This window comes from Beta vulgaris, chromosome 7 (genome assembly GCF_026745355.1).
Source record: "Beta vulgaris subsp. vulgaris cultivar EL10 chromosome 7, EL10.2, whole genome shotgun sequence".
NCBI lineage: Eukaryota > Viridiplantae > Streptophyta > Magnoliopsida > Caryophyllales > Amaranthaceae > Beta > Beta vulgaris.
In genome coordinates this window covers 4,393,295-4,413,074 of record NC_079208.1, presented here as the reverse complement: position 1 = coordinate 4,413,074, position 19,780 = coordinate 4,393,295, and the positions used below count along the sequence as shown (strand labels likewise).

General features: G+C 34.7%; 2 protein-coding genes across 2 annotated transcripts; both read left to right on the top strand.

Annotated features, from left to right (window-relative positions):
- The first annotated feature begins 712 nt into the window (after positions 1–712).
- LOC104898376 (hypothetical protein) lies at positions 713–7,890 on the top strand. The gene is made up of 5 exons (XM_010685443.4): positions 713–879; positions 3,897–4,159; positions 4,256–4,467; positions 4,698–4,962; positions 7,445–7,890. Exons 1-5 carry the CDS (start codon positions 792–794, stop codon positions 7,739–7,741), a joined length of 1,125 nt encoding a protein of 374 aa, XP_010683745.2. The 5' UTR covers positions 713–791; the 3' UTR covers positions 7,742–7,890.
- A 2,852-nt stretch (positions 7,891–10,742) lies between these two features.
- LOC104898446 (uncharacterized) lies at positions 10,743–19,112 on the top strand. Its single transcript, XM_048648482.2, has 5 exons — positions 10,743–11,371; positions 15,596–15,834; positions 16,373–16,584; positions 17,112–17,373; positions 18,571–19,112. Exons 1-5 carry the CDS (start codon positions 11,302–11,304, stop codon positions 18,865–18,867), a joined length of 1,080 nt encoding a protein of 359 aa, XP_048504439.1. The 5' UTR covers positions 10,743–11,301; the 3' UTR covers positions 18,868–19,112.
- Positions 19,113–19,780: the final 668 nt, after the last annotated feature.

Genomic DNA, 19,780 nt, shown 5'->3' with positions numbered 1-19,780 from the left:
GAATCCTGCTCGAGCCCCAATTCAAGCTAACCCGCCCAGCGTGCTACTCTTTTGCGTCTTCTTCAACTTTTCGACGTTTGTTCATTCAAGCTCGATAACCCAACATGTTATTTATTTTTGTTAGGTACATTACACATATTAGATATCCAATTTCGGAACCAGTTCCAATTGGTATCTAGTTGCGACCGATTCTGATAACTTGAGAATCAGACCAGTTACAACCGAATCTGACTTTTCGTACTCGAATCTGTCCCAATAGTATCAATTCCGGATTTCAAACCCAACGGATATTGATCGAATCTGTGTCCGAAACTTAATACCTAATATTTTTCTCACTTGTTTGAGGTTTCACTCCCACAATACATTTCTAGACTCTAGGTATTACCAAACAAACAAAAAAACTTCAAGGTCTTTTTATAAGAATATTATTAGTCTTTCTTAACGTGGTCTAGGAAGAAGAAAAAAGTCTTACCACATGTGTAGACGCAATGTTGGCAACTATGTGAAATGAGTTTCTAGATTATTTTAAAAAGTAACAACTTGACTTAAACATTAACTCTTGTTGCATATGGTTTGATGTTTCTCAAAAAAAAATAAAAATTCTTATTGCATATGGACAAGAATGCCGTTTATCTTGGGTACGTCCGTCATTGCCAGCTGATAGGTACTTAATTGAGCCGGCCAAAATAGTAAATTTAAATGAACTTCATTTGTTTACTTCGTAGTATTATATAAGTTGACAACAAACTCTCCTGTTTTTCTGAAAAAAGGTACAGAGAAAAGAGAGGAAAATGGGAGGAGAAGAGAAGACTAAGAAGATTTCAGCAGCATCAGCTAGAGCTCACACCCGCAAATCTAATCCTAAATCATTTTCTTTAGGCAAGTATCTCATTTATCTTCTTCTTCATTTCATTATTTGTTACTTTGAGAATTCCATCTTTGTTATATATATATATATATATATATATATATATATATATATATATATATAAGGGTGATAAATTATGTTAATTGATTTTGTTATACTCATCTTAAACTATACATTCTGCATCATTTTTTAGTTGTTGATGCCAAATTCACTAAAATGACATAGTATATAGGATTTGTTTCGGAATCTGCGATCTGGTGATGATTCTTTTTTGTTTTTTGAGGGGATGGTGTTAAGGTGACGATCCATTCATTTTCCTTGTTTGACCATTTTGTAGTGTCAACTTTTTCCATGATTTAGTTAGTTTCTTTACCTCATTATTATTAGTCTTTTACATTAATGCTACGTAAGATTTGTTAGAAAATAATCTACTTTTGAGCAAAACTAAAAAGCAATTAGGAAAAAGTCTCATCCAGGTTTTTTATTGACTTAAAAAGTTTGAATATAATAAGATTTCTGAAAAGTCATAATACTGTTGTATGGGAAGCAAGGAAACAACAAAGAAATAATGAAAATCGATATACAGATTTAACGTGGTTCACTAACTGGGGACTCCTAATTTGTGTTGAGTCAGCCAGCCCAACTATACAGGTCAACGGTTGACAGTAGGGGGGATTAACTGATTAAGGGAATCCCTAATCCCAAGTACAAGTGAGGAGTGGCCTAGTGGGTTTGAAATTAGGTGAATTCCCCATCACCTTCACCAAACAAGCTTGGTTAGAAAAGAATAATTATATTATCTTTAAGAAATTAAAAGTATACAAAATACAAAATATGAAGAAAGAAATTAATTAAAAAGTTTATAGAGTACCATTCTAATTAACCTAAACGAAATATGTCAAAGTAGAGCCCAAATTAGAAAAACAGAACCATGAACACCATGTACCTGTAGGCTGTATACCATACTGTATTGCTCAAACCGCCATATTACATATTCACAACATTCCAAAAATAAGATTTGTGCCTTTGTGGGCTATTTGACGTGCTTACTAGAAGTTGGCAAAAATTCCATATACCAAATGAAGTCATAAGAGAAATTGACGGTAGTAAAGTGACTTACTTAAAGGGGCTCACATAACAATAATGGAGTAAAGACTTGTGTATTTATGATTGATATCTTGTACAAATTCAGAGCATTTTCGAGTTATTTTGATGATCACATTGCCCGCTTTTTAAGATAACCTTATGTGGATCACATATATATTCAAACCTCCTTACTTTCCTCAAGATTTTATTAATTAAGAGTTTGCAATATGTAACATTTAGGAATATGTAAAACCATCAAATTAAATATATTCTGTTCGTTTCATTTTAATTGTTATACTTTGATATTTTACACTATTCATAAATTTCACTTTGACCATCATTTGTGATTTATACGCGGATGAAAATATAGTCATATGGGATCTTGTTAGATTTATCATAACATGTATTTTATTAGTATGTACTTTATATAATTAAAGATATATGTCCTCAAAATCTTGCATTAACATGCGTGAAAAATGTAAGTGTGTAGATTAAAATGAAATGGAGAGAGTAGTTTTTAAGTACTAGGAATTTTACAATGTGCTTTCCACACACGCAAATCTCCAGGAGCTATGTGTTAGCTGATATTATCAACAAATATAAAAGAGCTTTTGGTTAGAAAATACATTTTGCTAAATTAGAGATCTCTTTTAGAAAATATATGGCTGCATAACATCGGCAAGAAATTTCGCAAAAGTTAGGAATGAAGGAAGTGGAGAAGCATGAGAAGTATCAGCTCCCAATCGCCATTTGGTGTTCCGATAGTATTAGGCATATTAGAGCATATAAATATATTAAAAATATATTAAAGATATATAATTATCTTAAAAATATTATCTTATTATTTATTTCCATTAAGTGACTGGTTAATATATACTAGGAAGTTATATTATAGGAATATAGTTTGCTAATAAGAATATTAATTACAATATAATAAAAATCATAAATATCTTTTAGATATATTATTGTCTTAGGAAATATTATATTATGATTTATTTTTATTTAATGTTTTGTTAACACTAGTAAGTTATACCTTTAACGTCTTTCTTAAAGACGTACTATGACAAAAGTATGAAGAATAGGAGATTTTCTGTTCACGTGACTTTCTTAAAAATCGTGTCAAGGACAATGTTACAATAATAACATAATTGATGTGGCATTTTTTTTCTTCTTGGATTGATATCTAAGAGCATTCTCAATGGTGATGGGTTTGATCACCAAATTTTCCTACTTACTCATGTTTTGATCATTTCATGATCAAATATATCACCTCCACCCCACTCATGAACAAAAAACCATCAAACTCCACTTTATCTCTCCTACTTTTCACTACCCCACCTCAACTTTCTCTCTCCTATTTCTCTTTCCTACTTCAATTAATAATATAATTTACATATTAAAAATAAAAATAATTTACATATTAATATAATTTACATATAATTATAGAGAAAAATGATGTATAAATATTTTTAGAGAGAGAAAGGTGAGGAGGAGAAGTGTTTTTTTTTTTTGTTCTGAAATATATCAATATGGGTATCATTTTATACAGGAGAAAAAAAATATGAATTTTGGGTTTTTTTTTTTTTTTGAAATAGGAATTTTCTGGGAAATTCCGTGGAAATTTCCACGAAATTTCCCAAAAAAACACAGCAGCAGCCACGTGGCAGCTTGCCATTGGCTGGCTGTGTGTGACAATGCAATTTTTGTCTTCAATTTGCACGGTTCAAGCTTGCCACATGGTGATGAGTTTTTTCACATGGTGAACAATGACATGATATGTCACTTGGTGATAGGTTTTGTATCACCAATGGAATGCTTGTTTTTTTTGTTCAACCCAAAATTTCTGATTTTGGTGATGGATTATATCACTATTGGGAGTGCTCTAAGAACAGTAATCCTTTCTACCATATAGTAACAAGACAATCACATGAATTAATTTCAGGTGTGTATGGCAAAATTCTTGTGGTTGTGATTGTGGCTTGCTTGGCATGGGCTGACAAGGCTCTCCGCCCTCCCCCGCCAAAAGTCTTAGGTTCTCCCGGCGGTCCGCCGATAACGGCACCGAGGATCAAGCTCAGGGATGGAAGACATTTGGCGTACAAAGAATACGGTGTACCAAATGAGAAAGCCAAACACAAATTTATCTTCATTCATGGATTTGACTCATGCAGGCTTCATGCTTTTATTGCCACTGAACTTTCTCCCGTATGATATTACTTTTACTTTGACTTAAATGTGACCTATTATTCTAAAACTAATTTATATACTCATACTTTATCTTGTCTGATTTTATTGTTTAAGGATACGATTGAAACCTTGGGGTTATATATTGTGGGATTCGATAGACCCGGGTATGGAGAAAGTGACCCGGACCCAAATCGAACACCGAAAAGTCTTGCATTAGATGTAGAAGAGTTAGCGGATCAACTTGGTTTAGGCCCTAAATTCTATGTGGTTGGCTACTCCATGGGTGGAGAAGCTGTATGGGGTTTGCTCAAGTACATTCCTCACAGGTACGATTTCTAAGAGGTTTCCTTATTCTTGCAAGTTCAATTTAATACACTTAAATTAAATTCAATTCAATTCATTTCAGTATACTAAGATTAAATTTAGCTTAGTTGAACGGATAAAAAAAATCTACTTGGATATCAAATGCTTTTTCTTTGACAACACATACTAAGATATGCTTATGTTGCTTGCCTTCTTTATTTTTGGGTACGTACTACGTACTATGCAACAACAGATTAGCAGGAGCGTCGTTGGTAACACCTGTTGTCAACTATTGGTGGTCCAATTTACCAACGCAATTGACGAATGATGCATATCACTACAAGCAACTTCCACAGGATAAATGGTCATTGCGAGTTGCACACTATGCACCTTGGCTAACTTATTGGTGGCAGACTCAAAAATTGTTCCCTCCTTCAAGTGTTATTGAGCATAGTCGTGAGATTTTGTCTCGTCAAGATAAAGAACTCATGCCAAGATTTGAGAACCCTGCAAATGCGGTAATTTTAGCTAGTATTTTTTCAGTATCTTGAAGTTTGTTTTGCTTCCATTTTATATTTTTATTGAGGTTGAGGTGGTGGAGTAGTGGCATCGCTTCCCACCTCATATCCCTGAGGTTTAGGGATCAAACTTCATACAATTCATTTGAGGATTTCCTCTTATTTCCCTCAAGTGAGTCCCATTTCTCTTATCTTTGAAAAAAAAATTATATCTTGCAAACAAATTAAATAGTACGTAATGTTGACAAGTTAGCAGGGCCATCTCAAACATATTGATAGTTGAGGGTTGTGTACTAGCTGTAAAGAGTAGTCCCTTTTTAAAAAATAAACGGCGAAATTATTGAAATAGAAAAAAAAGCATTTCATAATATAATGATGGAGTACCATGATGGGAGAATTAGATGGAGGGAGTACAACTGTAGAAAGCTAAGAGCATGCTCAATAGTAAGCCACAACTACTTATATCTTGTTATGTCCCATCATATTTTTCCAACTCGTACAACGATTTCAAGCTACAACCTCTCAAATGGAAAACAAAAAAGCATGTCCAAATTATTGTAAAATCATGTAGCTTTGCCTAAATACAAGGTTATTTTCAAGCCACAACTACTCGTAGCTCCACAATAGTATAGTAAAACTAGTAGTTTTATCTTTTCTCTATTTGCAATCTAATAATTGCCTGGAAGAGAAACACACTAAGAACCCTCCAAAAATGGAGCTAGGCTCTATCTAATTTTGTATTTTAAGGTATAATTTACTTTGAAATGGCTAATAGTCGTACCTATGGGCTATGAGATGTATGTCTTCTTTTCTTATGTAAATGTCACATAATCTGAGCTCATACCAAGGACCCTTGAGTCCAATGGTATCGCTTCCTATCTCCCACATGGGAGACCAAGGTTTGAATTTTGGTGGAAGCAAATTTCAATATTATTGGGGAGGGGGGAGGGGGGTTGGGGCTTGTTGGGCCTCTGGGTGAGTGGCCCTGTGCGAGGGCAGCTCAGAGGTAATTCATCTTACCACGGGTCCTCGAATGGGGGCCCAAAAAAAAAAAAAGACTGAGCTCATCTTTGAGACGGTATATTGATTGGATTTTGACATTATATTATTGACTATAAACTGAAAGCAAAGTCTTAGAGTATTAATTAATAACTTTAATCATACAAAGACTTTAGGAAAATATATATATACAACTTGATCTTATATTAAGATCGAAATAAATACTTGAGAAGGAACTTTTCCTTACATCAGACTTGAGAAGGATTTAATCAAGTAGCTAGAGACATGCTGTCAAGTTTTTCCATCAATTTTGTTGCCATGTTTTAATTTTAGACAACCTAATCAACTAATTGGCCGTCACGTAGAGACAAGTTACTGCTTAAAACTGTTTTATTAACTTTGTTGCATTTTCTTCACTTAAATTTATTTAAACTGAACTTATTTGCTCCGATTAAGCCTAATCAACCTTATGTTTACCCTTGATTAGTTATGATGAGCTCGAGTCTGAGTCGAGTCTTAGTTTGAGTCCTTTGGTTCAAGTTTTGAGGTTTTGGATCAACTTTACCACAACAAAGGAAGTGATCAATTGATGGCTTCCCATGCAACCATGCTCAAACGTAGCTCGTGTTGTGTCGTTTAAAAGACGCATGATAATGCTTTTATGTTTTTTTGTTAAGTAATCAGATGATCAGATCACTTGCAAACAAACAAACAACCAAAAAAAAGAAAGAAACGTGCTCATTCACATGACCCATACAGTAGTCATACTTCTAAAGGCTATAGCAATCAATAGCATATTGAAAAGGAGGAATAATGACCCGTCCAAATTAGAACAGTACTACAACTCAAAAAAATAAAGCAAAACAGTACTAACTATTAACTTTATGTGACTCTATTTAAATTACACACTTCCCATATTCAAAAATAATAATGTCTATACATTTAGTACCACTTCTTTTCTCTAAGGATCTACTCGATTAAGCTAAAAAATTGAGTCCAATTGTTATTTGACTTTATTTGACGAGCATGGAGGGCGTAGGTCAAGGATGATTTTGATTTTGTATATCTTTTGTTGAAATAGGAATGAAATGGACCAAAAATAAGTGACAATATCTTACAAAAACTGAAAAAAGAAATGAAGAAGTATAAATTTGAATGATTGATGATATAATTTTTAATTAGTTGTTCCGGAGGTTAAAGATTTAGTATCTTGTTAGACGATCCTCATTCACCAAGTTCTTATCTTCCTTTACATGTTTGCCTCCATAATATCAATGCACATTTTTTTACAAGCAAAAATAGTCTGATGCACGCACATATCGTTCATTATGTCTTGACCTAGTGGTTAAGATTGAGAAAGTCACAGGTCTGAATCTCCCATTTTCTTTTTTATACTGCCTCCGTAGCCTATATGAATAAAAAAAAAAACATATCAATCAGCTACAATGATGTTAATTTTTTCTTTCTTATTTTGTGGTATCAGGTTTCTGTGAGGCAGCAAGGTGTACATGAATGCATCCATAGAGATATGATAGTTGGATTTGGAAAATGGGAATTTGATCCAATTGAATTGGAAAATCCATTTCCAAATAATGAAGGAATTGTTCATCTTTGGCAAGGCGATGAAGATATGCTTGTGCCAGTGACGCTGCAACGTTATATAGCTCAACAATTGCCGTGGATTCAATACCATGAGCTACCAGGGGCTGGACACTTGTTCCCTTATGCTAAGGGAATGAGTGATGCTATTGTCAAAGCACAATTATCTATTGAGATTTGAGAACTAGAGTAGTAAACATCATTTATATACCTGTTTGTTCAAATATGTGCTCTGAGTAAGTGATAAGTTTGTTATTATCATCTCTCTTTTTTTGATATATCATTTGCTTTGTTGACACAATTTATCAATCAAGTGTGCGTCTTTGGTTATATTGTCTCATCATTACACAAAAAAATATAGTCAAGAGATATTTTGTAAAATTTGTCACAATCTGGTCGAGTTAAGTATACTTTTGGGTACTGAAGTTTGATAAAAGTTGCAGTTTGCTCGAGTCCACTCATGGTACACCCGGGTGTACCATGAGCATGGTACACCCAGGGACATTTTCGTGATTAATTGAAACTTCAGGGGCATGTTCGTAATTTTGCTCACTCTCTCTCCTCCTCCTCTTTCGCGTGTTCTCCTCTTCCGCGTGCTTTCATTGCCATTTTTTCTGGCGATGCTGCGCTGCTTTTGCTGCTGTTCATTTCCGACGATACCGTCGTTTTCATCGTCGTCGTCTTCTTCTTCGGCGTAACATTTTGGGGGTTTTGGTCTTCATTTCCAGATCTCGAAGATTCAGATTTTGCCATTGATGAAGATGACCAAAAATTTGAAGCTGATGAAGGTTGGGATGATTGGAACGCAGAGGAAAACAATGAAGAAGATTCTCAATTCAAGTGTTTGTTCTGTAAATTTCAACTTCATTTCTTCCGATTCCTTGCTTCAACATTGTAGTTCAACACACCATTTTTATTTTTCTGGGTTAAGGAGAGAGATTAGTCAAGGATTATGCTTTGTTTACCTTACTTTCAAATCTTTTGTTTCTGATTTTTACAGTTTATGCAAGTTAATGATTGTTTTTTTTGTCATACGGTCGCCGGAGTGGTTGAGATGTGGAGGAGGAGAGAGAAAGTAGTTTGTTCATGGTGGTGGTGGTGTGGAGCGGTGCTTATTTACCTAATTTGTGCTTATTCAAGTTTGTTCATTTTCTTAAATGAGTAATTTGTGCTTATTCAAAGTTTGCTCATTTTCTTTGATGAGTAGAAATGCTTGCTCATTTGCTCATTTTGCTCAGTTGCTCATTTTGTTTAATTTGCTCATTTGTTCACTTTACTCATTTGCTCATTTTGCTCATTTGTTCACTTTGCTCATTTGCTCATTTTGCTCATTTGGAGAAAATAGCCTTGGGTGTACCATGAGCATGGTACACCCAGGTGTACTAAAAATATTCCCCAGTTTGCTCACCCTACTTTCAAAAGTTGCAGTTTGCTCACCCAAAGTATAACGGCGTTAACTTTTCTATTAACTTACAATTTTATATTGAAAAAAACTGTGCGACCCCACTATCGAGACTGACAGTTATACTTTACAGGAAATATATTTAATTCCTAACGGCTATTTATGGCTCGAAAAAAAAATGTGCTTTTTTTTTCTCTCCTCCAATCAAAGCCCACTTCTCCTTCTCCAATTAAAACCCACTTCTCCTTCTCCAATTAAAACCCACTTCTCCTTCTCCAATTAAGCTTTAATTAAAATGAAAATTTTTGCAACTAAAACAAAGAGGAAGTATGTATTATGTATGTGCTATTGTCAATTAAGGCTCATTTGGTACCAGGTTTCCTCCTTCCACCAATGGAACATCAAACACATCTACTAAAAAGCAAATAAATCACCAGATTGGATAGGATAGCCAATGTTGATCATATAATAGACTCTATCTTTTTTTCGCAAAGATTGTAATCACTCACTTTTAAATTTTATCTTTGTAAATGACATAATAGAAGTTCTCCTCGTGCAAATATCTTTTAATATATTTTTTAAAACCTTTATCTAAAAAACAGGTTCATGGTCTTGTATGTTTTTCATAATAAAAAAAAAGGAAGTACTCCCTCTGTTTTTTTTTATCTTTCTCACTTTTCTGTGCGCATCTCTCAATGCACATCTTTGAACTTAAATATCTTTCATCATATATTATTAAAAATTATAACGATTGAATATTAATAATGTACTAATTGAGACGAATCAAACAAGATCTCACATAACTATATTTTTTCTTATAATTTGAAAAAAATTGATAAGATTCTCTCTAAGTATTAATAGTATCAAGATTCTAAGTGAAAATGATAAAAAATAAGTAGAGGGAGTATGTATTATATATGTGCTACTGTCAATTAAAGCTCATTTGGTGGAGAATCTTTATAGTAGACCTGGGTGTACCATGCTCATGGTACACCCAAGGCTATTTTCAGCAAATGGGCAAAATGAGCAAATGAGTAAAATGAGCAAATGAGTAAAATGAGCAAGAATTTTTACTCATTTAAGAAAATGAGCACACTTTTACCCAAACGAGCAAACTTTGTCATTTGCTCATCATCTTCTTCCTCAATTTCAGATCTGGAAATTTCTTTTTTTTCGTGAATTTTAGATCTCCATTGTTGTGTTTGGAAGGAAGGAAGGAGGAGAGAGAGAACTAATTGAACAACAACAACAACAACAGATCAATTGAACAAAACAACAAGAACAGCACAAATGAGCAACAATGAGAAATTGAACAAATCGACGAATTTCAACTCGTTTCTTTTTGTTTCGCGAATTTCAGATCTGTCGACTTTCAGATCGTGGAATTTCAGTCGCCTCATCATCATCATCTTGCGAATTTCAGATCGTTGAAGTTTTGATCTCTATGTTTCCGGCGAGAAAAAAGAGCGAGAAAGAAGAGAGAGAAATGAGCCCTGAAACAACGACGACGACAAAAATGACGAAGACTTAAACGATCACCGCCGTCGTTGCACACCCCGTCGAAAATGAGCAGCGGCAGACCCGACAACATCGCCGGAAAAAATGACAGTGAAAGCACATGGAAGAGGAGAACAAGCGAAAGAGGAAGAGGAGAAAGAGTACGCGAAATTACAAACGTGCCCCTGGAGTTGTAATTTATTACAAAAATACCTGGGTGTACCAATGTACCATGAGTGCTCTTCATTTGGTACAAGGTTTCTTCCTTCCACCAATGGAGCATGCCGAGCAACAAACACATTTATCAAAAAACAAACAAATCACCAAATTAGATACTATAGCCAATGTTGATCATTTAATAGACTCTACTTTTTTATTTTTATAAAAGATTGTAATCACTCACTTCTAAATTTCATCTTTGTAAGTGACATATTAGAAGTTATCCTCGTGATCTTCTCATATATATTTTTTTTACTTATCTAAATACAGGTACAAGGCCTTGTATGTTTTTCATGATAAATTTTTTCTTTCTTCTAGAACGTGCTAGGGCCCAGGGAGCAAAAGAAAATATTGCATGGTGAACGTGTTGAGTGTTGACGCCTTTTTTCTAAACTACAACACTTTTTTTTTTATGATTGGGTACCCCACTCACTCGTCATTACCAGCTAAATTCCCTAATAAAGTAGTACTACTATTAACTCTAATACGCTAACATCTTTTGCCATTAGTCAAACGCTTTTAACAACGTATTTAATTTGCAAAATCTATCCTGTTACCATAAATGATGGGTTAATATTTTGAATTAGAGAGAATTAAAGAGAGGAGAAGAGAAGAGCAAGAATATGTCAGCAGCATCAACAAGGACTCAAACCCAAAAATCTAATCCAAAATCATTTTTTCTAATATATTTAGGTAAGTTTGCTTCTCCTTCATTAATCTCAAATTTTAATTTTTGTTTTTTTTCTGGAACTAATCGTCCGATCACTTGCATATATATTTGATGTGGAAATTAAAGTATATTGATGGGATGTAAAGCTTTGAGCTTTTGTGGGTGGTTGTGATATTTGAACTTTTTAAGTTGGACTTAAATTTCTCTTTTAAGTATTAGACTTGTGGATTTTTTTTCCTTTTTTACCACCATTTCTCTAGCTCATTTTGTAATCATTCTTTTAAATAAAATACTATCTTTTTTTATAGTTGAAAAAATTACTATCTTAACTAAAATAACTTGTTAAAAACAACCACTTTAACGAAAAAACTTTGTCGGTCCAGTGGTGGATCCAGGATCTGACACGTGGGTTCGGAGTCCTTTAGAAAAACTCGAGAGAAATAAAATTATAATTGTTTATGCATTAGCAATTATGTAACAACAACACATATTTGAGCATTCAAAAATATAGATCTATAGAAGGACAATTATATCCTCAACTCTTTTGATACAAATCCAAATAGCTACATATTAACTATTTACAAACTGAAAATTAAAAGGCAAAAGTTAATATGACTAACTCATATATATTTACACATTTTGGGATGGTTCTCACAGTAATACAAACTCTTATTTTTTTTGCACTCACTAATACATTTGGATATATTGTATATAGGTAATTTAAGAGCTCGTATTATTTCGATAAGATTGCACTCAAACTTAGGGTGTTTTACAAAATAATGAAGTTGAGCTTATTATAAGGTGGATAAAAGTTGGGATTATTTGAAGAATTTTCCCAAATAATAAATGAACAAAATGCTCCATAAAACTTAAAACTAAAAGAAAACAAACAAAATTTAAAAGTAGACATTTGAATTAAAAAAAGGAAAAAAGATAGAGTTTTATATTATATTAGAAGGAAAATGAAAATAAAAAATGAAAAAACAAACCATCAGTTAAGTGAAAAAAAAGGAGGGAACAAGTATACATAAAGCTTTCGATAAGGAATTGAACCCCACATCGACTAAGGGGACATTTGGTATCTAAAAAGGGTAAGGGAATCAAGTTACTTAATTTCCTTACTTGTTTGTTTACTCCATTTAATGAAACCCTTTACCCTCTCCTTACCCCAAAGTCCTCTATTCTCTTCCCCCCACCCCTCCTGAAATTTCACTTAGCCTTTCTTTGACTCATATTGGCCATCTCCTTGACCACCCAACCACCAATTCACTCAACCACTCAAACACCACTTGACCACCCAACCACCGCACAACTCCTCGTCTCCTCCATGCCAGTGGCGTATCCAGGATTCCAACCCTATGGGTTAGGAGCCGGTAAAAAAAAATACATTCATTCAATCAAAGTTCAGTACATTAATTCAAATATCAAACTACAATAGCTAAATAGAATATTAATTCATTACATTACATCAATAAAAAAATTACAAAAGCATCCTACGATCTTTTCGCGATGGTTGTGATCATGTGCATGATGGATACTGAATAAAGCTCGCGAGGATGCTATAAGAATGTGGTCTACTGGTCTATGGTTGGGGTTCAAGTGTTAGTAAGGAGTCTTATGATGTTGATCATTTACTATTTTGAGGGTTGATGTTCTGATTATAGTGCTTCCCAAAAGATCTTCTTAATACTTAGGTTTTAATTTAGTTTCTTAATTGTTATATTTCAGTATATTTATCAAATGTCTTGTGGGATGTGGCATATGTTAGCTAGGCCATCGCTACACTCCATGAGTCTAGACACTACAAAGTTCAATCAAATTAATCATTCATTCATCCACAATCTACAATCCACATTCATTGGCTGGGTTTGTGGGGGGGAAAGAAATGAGAATACTTAATAGCTAGGGTTTTGGTTCGAGAGAGAAAAACGAAAGATGTTGGCTGGGTTTGTGGGGGTGGGGGGGGGAAAGAAATGAGAAGGTTAAAAAAAAAAGGTTGTATGAGGTTTCGAACCCTAGACCTTTTGGTCCCGCGCGCACATGTATAGAGATTTAAAACCACTGGGACACATGCTTCTTTTATGTTTTATTTTGCACGCATATAATATATATCTAATATCTAAAATATTTTTAATTAAAAAAAAATCGAGCAATTTTTTCCCGAAAATCACTGGGTTCACCTGAACCCAGTGAACCCATAGTAAATCCGCCCCTGCTCCACGCCAACCATACCACCGTTCACCCACAAACCACCTCTGCCATCCCACCACCTAAACCACAGTTCACCACAAACCCAGGAAACTTCGAAAAAGTGCAATGCTGCCAGGACTGTCTTGTAGATGAAAGGGAGGCAGCGTAGGTGAAAACGACAGGGAGGAGGAGCAAGAAGAGGCAATGCAGGAACAGGGAGCGGGAGGGGTGATAGTCTAGCGCAAAGGGAAGAGGGAGATTATGCGACGTAATAGGAAAGGGAGGGGGAGGCGCGGCAGCACGACGGGAAGAGAAGGGGTAGGGACGGCGGCTTGCGACGCTACTGGGGTGGAGAAGGTGGCGGCGGCACTACACGGGAGGGAGGAAGTGGTGGTGCTGTGGCAGAAGAAAGTAGGAGGAAGAAAGAGAATGACTTTGTACCAACCAAACAACACTTAACATCTAAGGGTTTGGCTTTCCTTTCCCTCTCTACCCCTTTCTTGATTCCATTTTCTTTACCCCATGACAACCAAACGCCCCCTAGGCCCTAAGTACTAACCATTGAACCAAACTTCTACAACCGATAGTAAGGTGGAGCGGGAAACTTATAACTAGCGTTATTTTTTCAAATTTTTTGCGATTTTTTTCTTTTTTTCTCCAGATATTCGTGACTTTAGTTGAACGCGTGTTGGATCTATCCATGTGTCTATCCGGTGCGTAATCCATTTACTAGAGATAGACATTAATAATTAGTTTGCTCAACTCAGCAAATAGTATTAGGTGTAACCTAATTTATTCTGTATATCTCTATTATATAAGAAAAGGGGAGCAAATAGCATACACATGAAATGACTCCCTTACCTTTAGCTCACACAACAAATCATGTAATTAATAATAAATAATAAATTTAAAAGAAAAAGTCAACTATATTCAATATATCAAATAATTATCTATTTGACATAATTGTCAATTAATACAAGTTTCAAAACAAAATCCATTGAACATTGATTCCAAATCTTTGAATAACGAGGAAAGTACGTTGTTATATGAAGGGAAAAACCCTTGAAACTATAATTTAAAAATTATTATTCCATACAATATAAACACCACTATTTTACTTAAAATATGAATTACAATAATTAAACTAAAGTCTTACGTAACATACATTCATAATTCGTCATCCCTATAATAAGTTCGTTCAACTCTGTACAAATCGGGTGTCCAACGACTATCAAATGATAAGTCAAAATACAGTCGAAAAACTGGCAATTTATTGCTTCATACATATTGCGTTTAATCCCTCTGAACATTGTTATTTAGAACATCATTGTTTTTTTTAATTACAATCTAAAGATCATATAAAGCATGTGTCGATCATGAGCAAGCTGACATATGTATCACGTTCATAACTCTATAATTTAAAGGGCATGATTGATAATGATATACTGTAACCCTATGAAAAAATATTAAGTAACATTTCGATTTAAAAGATAAAGTACAAAACTTTAAATTCATGCATACATGGCGTGCATAAATGGCTAATGCATATGAGATTAAGGATTTACTTTCTTCAACTTTTATTTACTCGTATTATAGAAAATCCTCGAAAAGTTCAAAAAATGAAGAAAAGTTCACAATGTTAAGAAAGATTAAGAAAATTTAGAAAATAATTAAGGTAAGAAAAAGTATAGAAGAGTTTTGAATTTTTTTAAAAAGTTCATAAAAGATTTAGAGAAGTTTAGAAAATACTCGTATGTAATAAGTTCAAAAAAAAAAAGTTGAAGAAAACATACCTCTAACTCTCTATGTTTTTGAATTAAACTGAATTGTACTGAACTAAAACTAAGTAAGTTGAACTGATTTATACTGAACAAAACTCAAAAACTGAACATAATAAAAATTAATTGTAATTTCAATATAATAACAATAATAGAGTTGGATATGAAATTAGCGATACTTGAATTGAATTGAACTTAAGTGAGTTGAATTGAAATAGGGCTTAAAAGTACAAGGCCAAATGCTGACAAATTAATCACACATATCATTTTTTCTTGTAGTTGTGATGGTGGCTTGTTTGGCATGGGCTGACAAGGCTCTTCGCCCTCCCCCACCAAAACTCTTGGGTTCACCCGGTGGGCCGTTGATAACAGCTCCGAGGGTCAAGCTCAAAGATGGAAGGCATTTGGCCTACAAAGAATATGGCTTGCCAAATGAGAAAGCCAAGCATAAATTCATCTTCATTCATGGCTTTGACTCCTCAAGGCTTCGTGCTTTCATTGCCACTGAAGTTTCTCCTGTATTATATTCTTCTTTTAATTTAAACCACATTATATTATCTTGCAAAATTAATGGTCAACATCTATGGTTTTTCTAGCGATTAAATTGAGGATGCATTCTCTTTACCTACATTCTTCTAAACTTATTTGAATTTAACTAGACGTGTTTAAATAAGGTGTCAAAATTAATGGGGCTGGGTTTTAGTCGCGCCTAAAAAATTGTTCATTGGTCAAATTGGGCCGGATTTCGGGCCAAAATTTTGTGTCTGAAGCCCGCTATTTTGGGACAAAAAATAGACTAAAAAGTCATTTTTAAAACCCGCCCCAAAAGAAAAAAATTGGATCGGGTCCGACCGCAGGCCAAAAAATATGCTCAAAACCCGCGCAAAAGTCGGACCGGGCCGGGCATGTGGACAGAGCTTATTTGATCAGGTCTAACCAGAATTTATTTTTTTGAGATGAAGAGAACACACCCATAATTGTGATGATCTATTATTTGAAACTAGTAATTGATTTATAAGTTCTTCTCATACTTTATGTCTGATTTTATTGTTCAAGGATACAATTGAAAGCTTGGGGTTATATATTGTGGGATTTGATAGACCCGGGTATGGAGAAAGTGATCCGGACCCAAATCGAACACCAAAAAGTCTTGCATTAAATGTAGAAGAACTTGCAGATCAACTTGGTTTAGGCCAGAAGTTTTATGTGGTTGGCTACTCTATGGGTGGAGAAGCTGTATGGGGTTTGCTCAAGTACATTCCGCATAGGTATGATTTTCGTAAAGAATTTCCTTAACTACAGGACACAAGAAGTTACAAGTTTGAAAAGTTTACTATGATATAATATGTACTCTTTACAAACCCTAATTTCTTTTTTCGTCTATAGGTAGTTTATTTAATATAACTATATAAGCATTACATACATTTCTTAATATGTTAAGTTGGGACTAAATGATTAAATTGCACCTTTTCTAGCAAAGGTAGCTAAGGCCATGTGCAGGTGAGCAACTACACAAGGCCCCCGAAATATAAGGGTCCAATTCTATTAGTTGTCTGCCCAAAGAAAAAAAAACCTAAATTTAATTACAGATATAAAGAGATATCTCTATTTGGTGTTTTTCTTTTTCTTGTATTTTCCAAAAAGCTCCATTTATAACTCTTTCGTCTCTTTTATTCCTGAAAAAAATTAATCTTTATAATTTATTTTAGTACAGGTCCCTAATTTTATGAGACGGTCCTATTTTTTAGGGTCACGAACATTTGTTGATCCGTATTTTTGGTATGATTAACGACAGATTAGCAGGAGCTTCTTTAATAACACCTGTGGTCAACTATTGGTGGTCTAGTTTTCCAGCAAACTTGTCAAGAGAGGCATACTACAAGCAACTTCCACAGGATCAATGGTCCTTGCGAGTGGCACACTATACACCATGGCTAACTTATTGGTGGCAGACTCAAAAGTTGTTCCCTCCTTCAAGTGTTATCGCTTACAGTCCTGAGATAATGTCTCCTCAAGATAAAGAACTAATGGCCAAATGTGAGAAACCTGAGAATGCGGTAATTACTAATTAGCTTTAACGTCTTCAAGTAAGCTTTGCTTCCATTTCATTTCTTGATTATATAATTAGAATAATTATGTTTAATTGCGAAGGTTCTTAAAATAAGGAGGACTAGAAAAACTATTACATTCTTCAAATTTTGAGTAATTATATATGTTTGACGGTTAGTTAAAACATACTTCCTAACCGCTTTTTCCTTTTTATGATATTTTCTGTGTCACTTTAACGTGTGTTAGGTCAAAGAAGAGTCTCACAAAGAAGTTGAATAGGGTTTTAGCACATAACCGCCCACTTGGAAATAGGCCAATGAATTGACTCACGAGTTTAATGTTCATTCATTTCTTTTATTTTCCCTTCCTTCACTGTGAGACAATTTACATAGTAAATAATTACTTCTTGTATGCTAATAAATTTATCTAGGGAATTAAGGATCAATATATTGATCGGTCAAAATTAGACCTGGCAAAGTTGGTCCTGATCCGAAAATCCGGTCCGAAATATCCGATCTGTGGTCCGATCTGGGTCCGAACGAGACGGTCCGAACCTTGATCCGAATCCGAAACGGTCCCGATCCGGTCCGAATCCCGATCCGAAATAATCTTGATCCGAAACGCATCCGAAATCCGAATGATCCGATATAATCTTACCCGATCCGAAACCGATCCGACCCAAAGGTAAACCGATCCGAAATTATTGGTTTCGATTTGGCTTTGATCCGAAATACCCGAAACTTACCCGTTTTTTTATATAAAAAAAAAATCATTGGCATAAGTATTCCATTCATTCCACCATATTCCGATTCCGATCCGAAATAATAGTCCGAACGATGACCGAATCTGAAACGATCCGATCAGGTCCAAATGTAACTTGATCCGAAAACGGTCCGATATGAATTGGTCTGGTCCGATTCCGATCCGAAATAATAGTCCGAACGATGACCCAAACCGAAACGGTCTGATCCGGTCCGATCCCAGTCCGAATGTTACTTGATCCAAAAACGGTCCGATCTGAATTGGTCCGGTCCGAATCCGATCCGTTGGTCCGATTGCCAGGTCTAGTCAAAATGACATGGACAACAAATATAACATAGTATATGTACATTGTACAGCATGATTGACTTATGTGTACATATTTGTTAGCCAGGATGATGTTTTTCATTTATCAGTTTTTTTTTCTTGCTTATTTGTTGTATCAGGTTCATGTGAGGCAGCAAGGAGTACATGAAAGTATTCACCGAGATATGATGATTGGATTTGGAAAATGGGAATTTGATCCAACTGAATTGGAAAATCCATTTCCGAAAAATGAAGGAACCGTTCATCTTTGGCAAGGCGATGAAGATATGCTTGTGCCAGTTACGCTGCAACGTTACATCGCTCAAAGGTTGCCTTGGATTCAATACCATGAGCTACCAGGTGCTGGGCACTTATTCCCTTATGCTAAGGGAATGAGTGATGCTATTGTCAAAGCACAATTATCAGTTGAGAATTAGTAAATTTGTAAACACGATTTATACATCGGATTGCATGTATTTAAAAACGAAGAAGTACTTATTAGGTTAATTTACGTAGATCAATATCTACTTAATGGATTCATTTAAAGAATTAAAGCGATCAACATCTGCTTATAATCGTGTAACTTAGAGAGATCAATATTATTTACTTGGTGTTTGTGATCGATATTTTTTAGCTCATAGTATACATTTGTTTGTATCAAACTTTAAGCAGTACCAAGGGTGCATCGTACAAAAAAATCTCTAAAGAAAGTCTTTGATCTCTTTTTAGGGTTTCTAGAGCATTCTCATTTCGAGAGTCCCCTTAATAAGATGTAAGGTCTCAACACCAAGACGACGTTTTCTCTCTCACCGACATTCTCTGTAGCTTCATGCAACTCTAATCCCACCATTTCCATTCCACCCAATCGAAACTTTTTCATCACTAACACTCACAAAGAGCAAAGGTTTTTTCCCATCAAACTTCCTTCTAGTTTCATTTGAGGCAGTTTGGAATGTAGCTTAAATGAAATTTCGGATCACTACTAGGGGGTGTTCATTTCGTATATCCAATTCGAAATTTCGTATATCGAAAAATTTCGGATCGGAAAAAATGCGATCCAAAAACTTTCGGATTATATTAGATCGAATACCGAAATTTTCAGCTACCTTAAATGATTAGGTCCATAAAGTTTTAGTCACCTTAAATAGATAGAACTGTTTGGAATGTAGCTTAAATGAAATTTCAGTTAGCAAAATTGACTGAAATTGAAACGTTGCTCAAAGTAGCGTCTCAATTTCAGTACCTGAAATTTTCATCTTCATTCCAAGTTCAAACCAACTTCACGCATAGAAAATATTAACATTCGTGATGCATGTTAATTATCCACCAGCCGCATCACCTACAATTGGA

Bases quoted from the DNA above. Each gene is read 5' to 3' on its own strand.
- LOC104898376 (XM_010685443.4), top strand. From the start codon at position 792: ATGGGAGGAGAAGAGAAGACTAAGAAGATTTCAGCAGCATCAGCTAGA. The intron at 880-3,896 runs GCAAGTATCTCA...AATTAATTTCAG, and splicing joins TCCTAAATCATTTTCTTTAG to GTGTGTATGGCAAAATTCTT. The intron at 4,468-4,697 runs GTACGATTTCTA...ATGCAACAACAG, and splicing joins CTCAAGTACATTCCTCACAG to ATTAGCAGGAGCGTCGTTGG.
- LOC104898446 (XM_048648482.2), top strand. From the start codon at position 11,302: ATGTCAGCAGCATCAACAAGGACTCAAACCCAAAAATCTAATCCAAAA. The intron at 11,372-15,595 runs GTAAGTTTGCTT...TTTTTCTTGTAG, and splicing joins ATTTTTTCTAATATATTTAG to TTGTGATGGTGGCTTGTTTG. The intron at 15,835-16,372 runs GTATTATATTCT...TTATTGTTCAAG, and splicing joins TTGCCACTGAAGTTTCTCCT to GATACAATTGAAAGCTTGGG.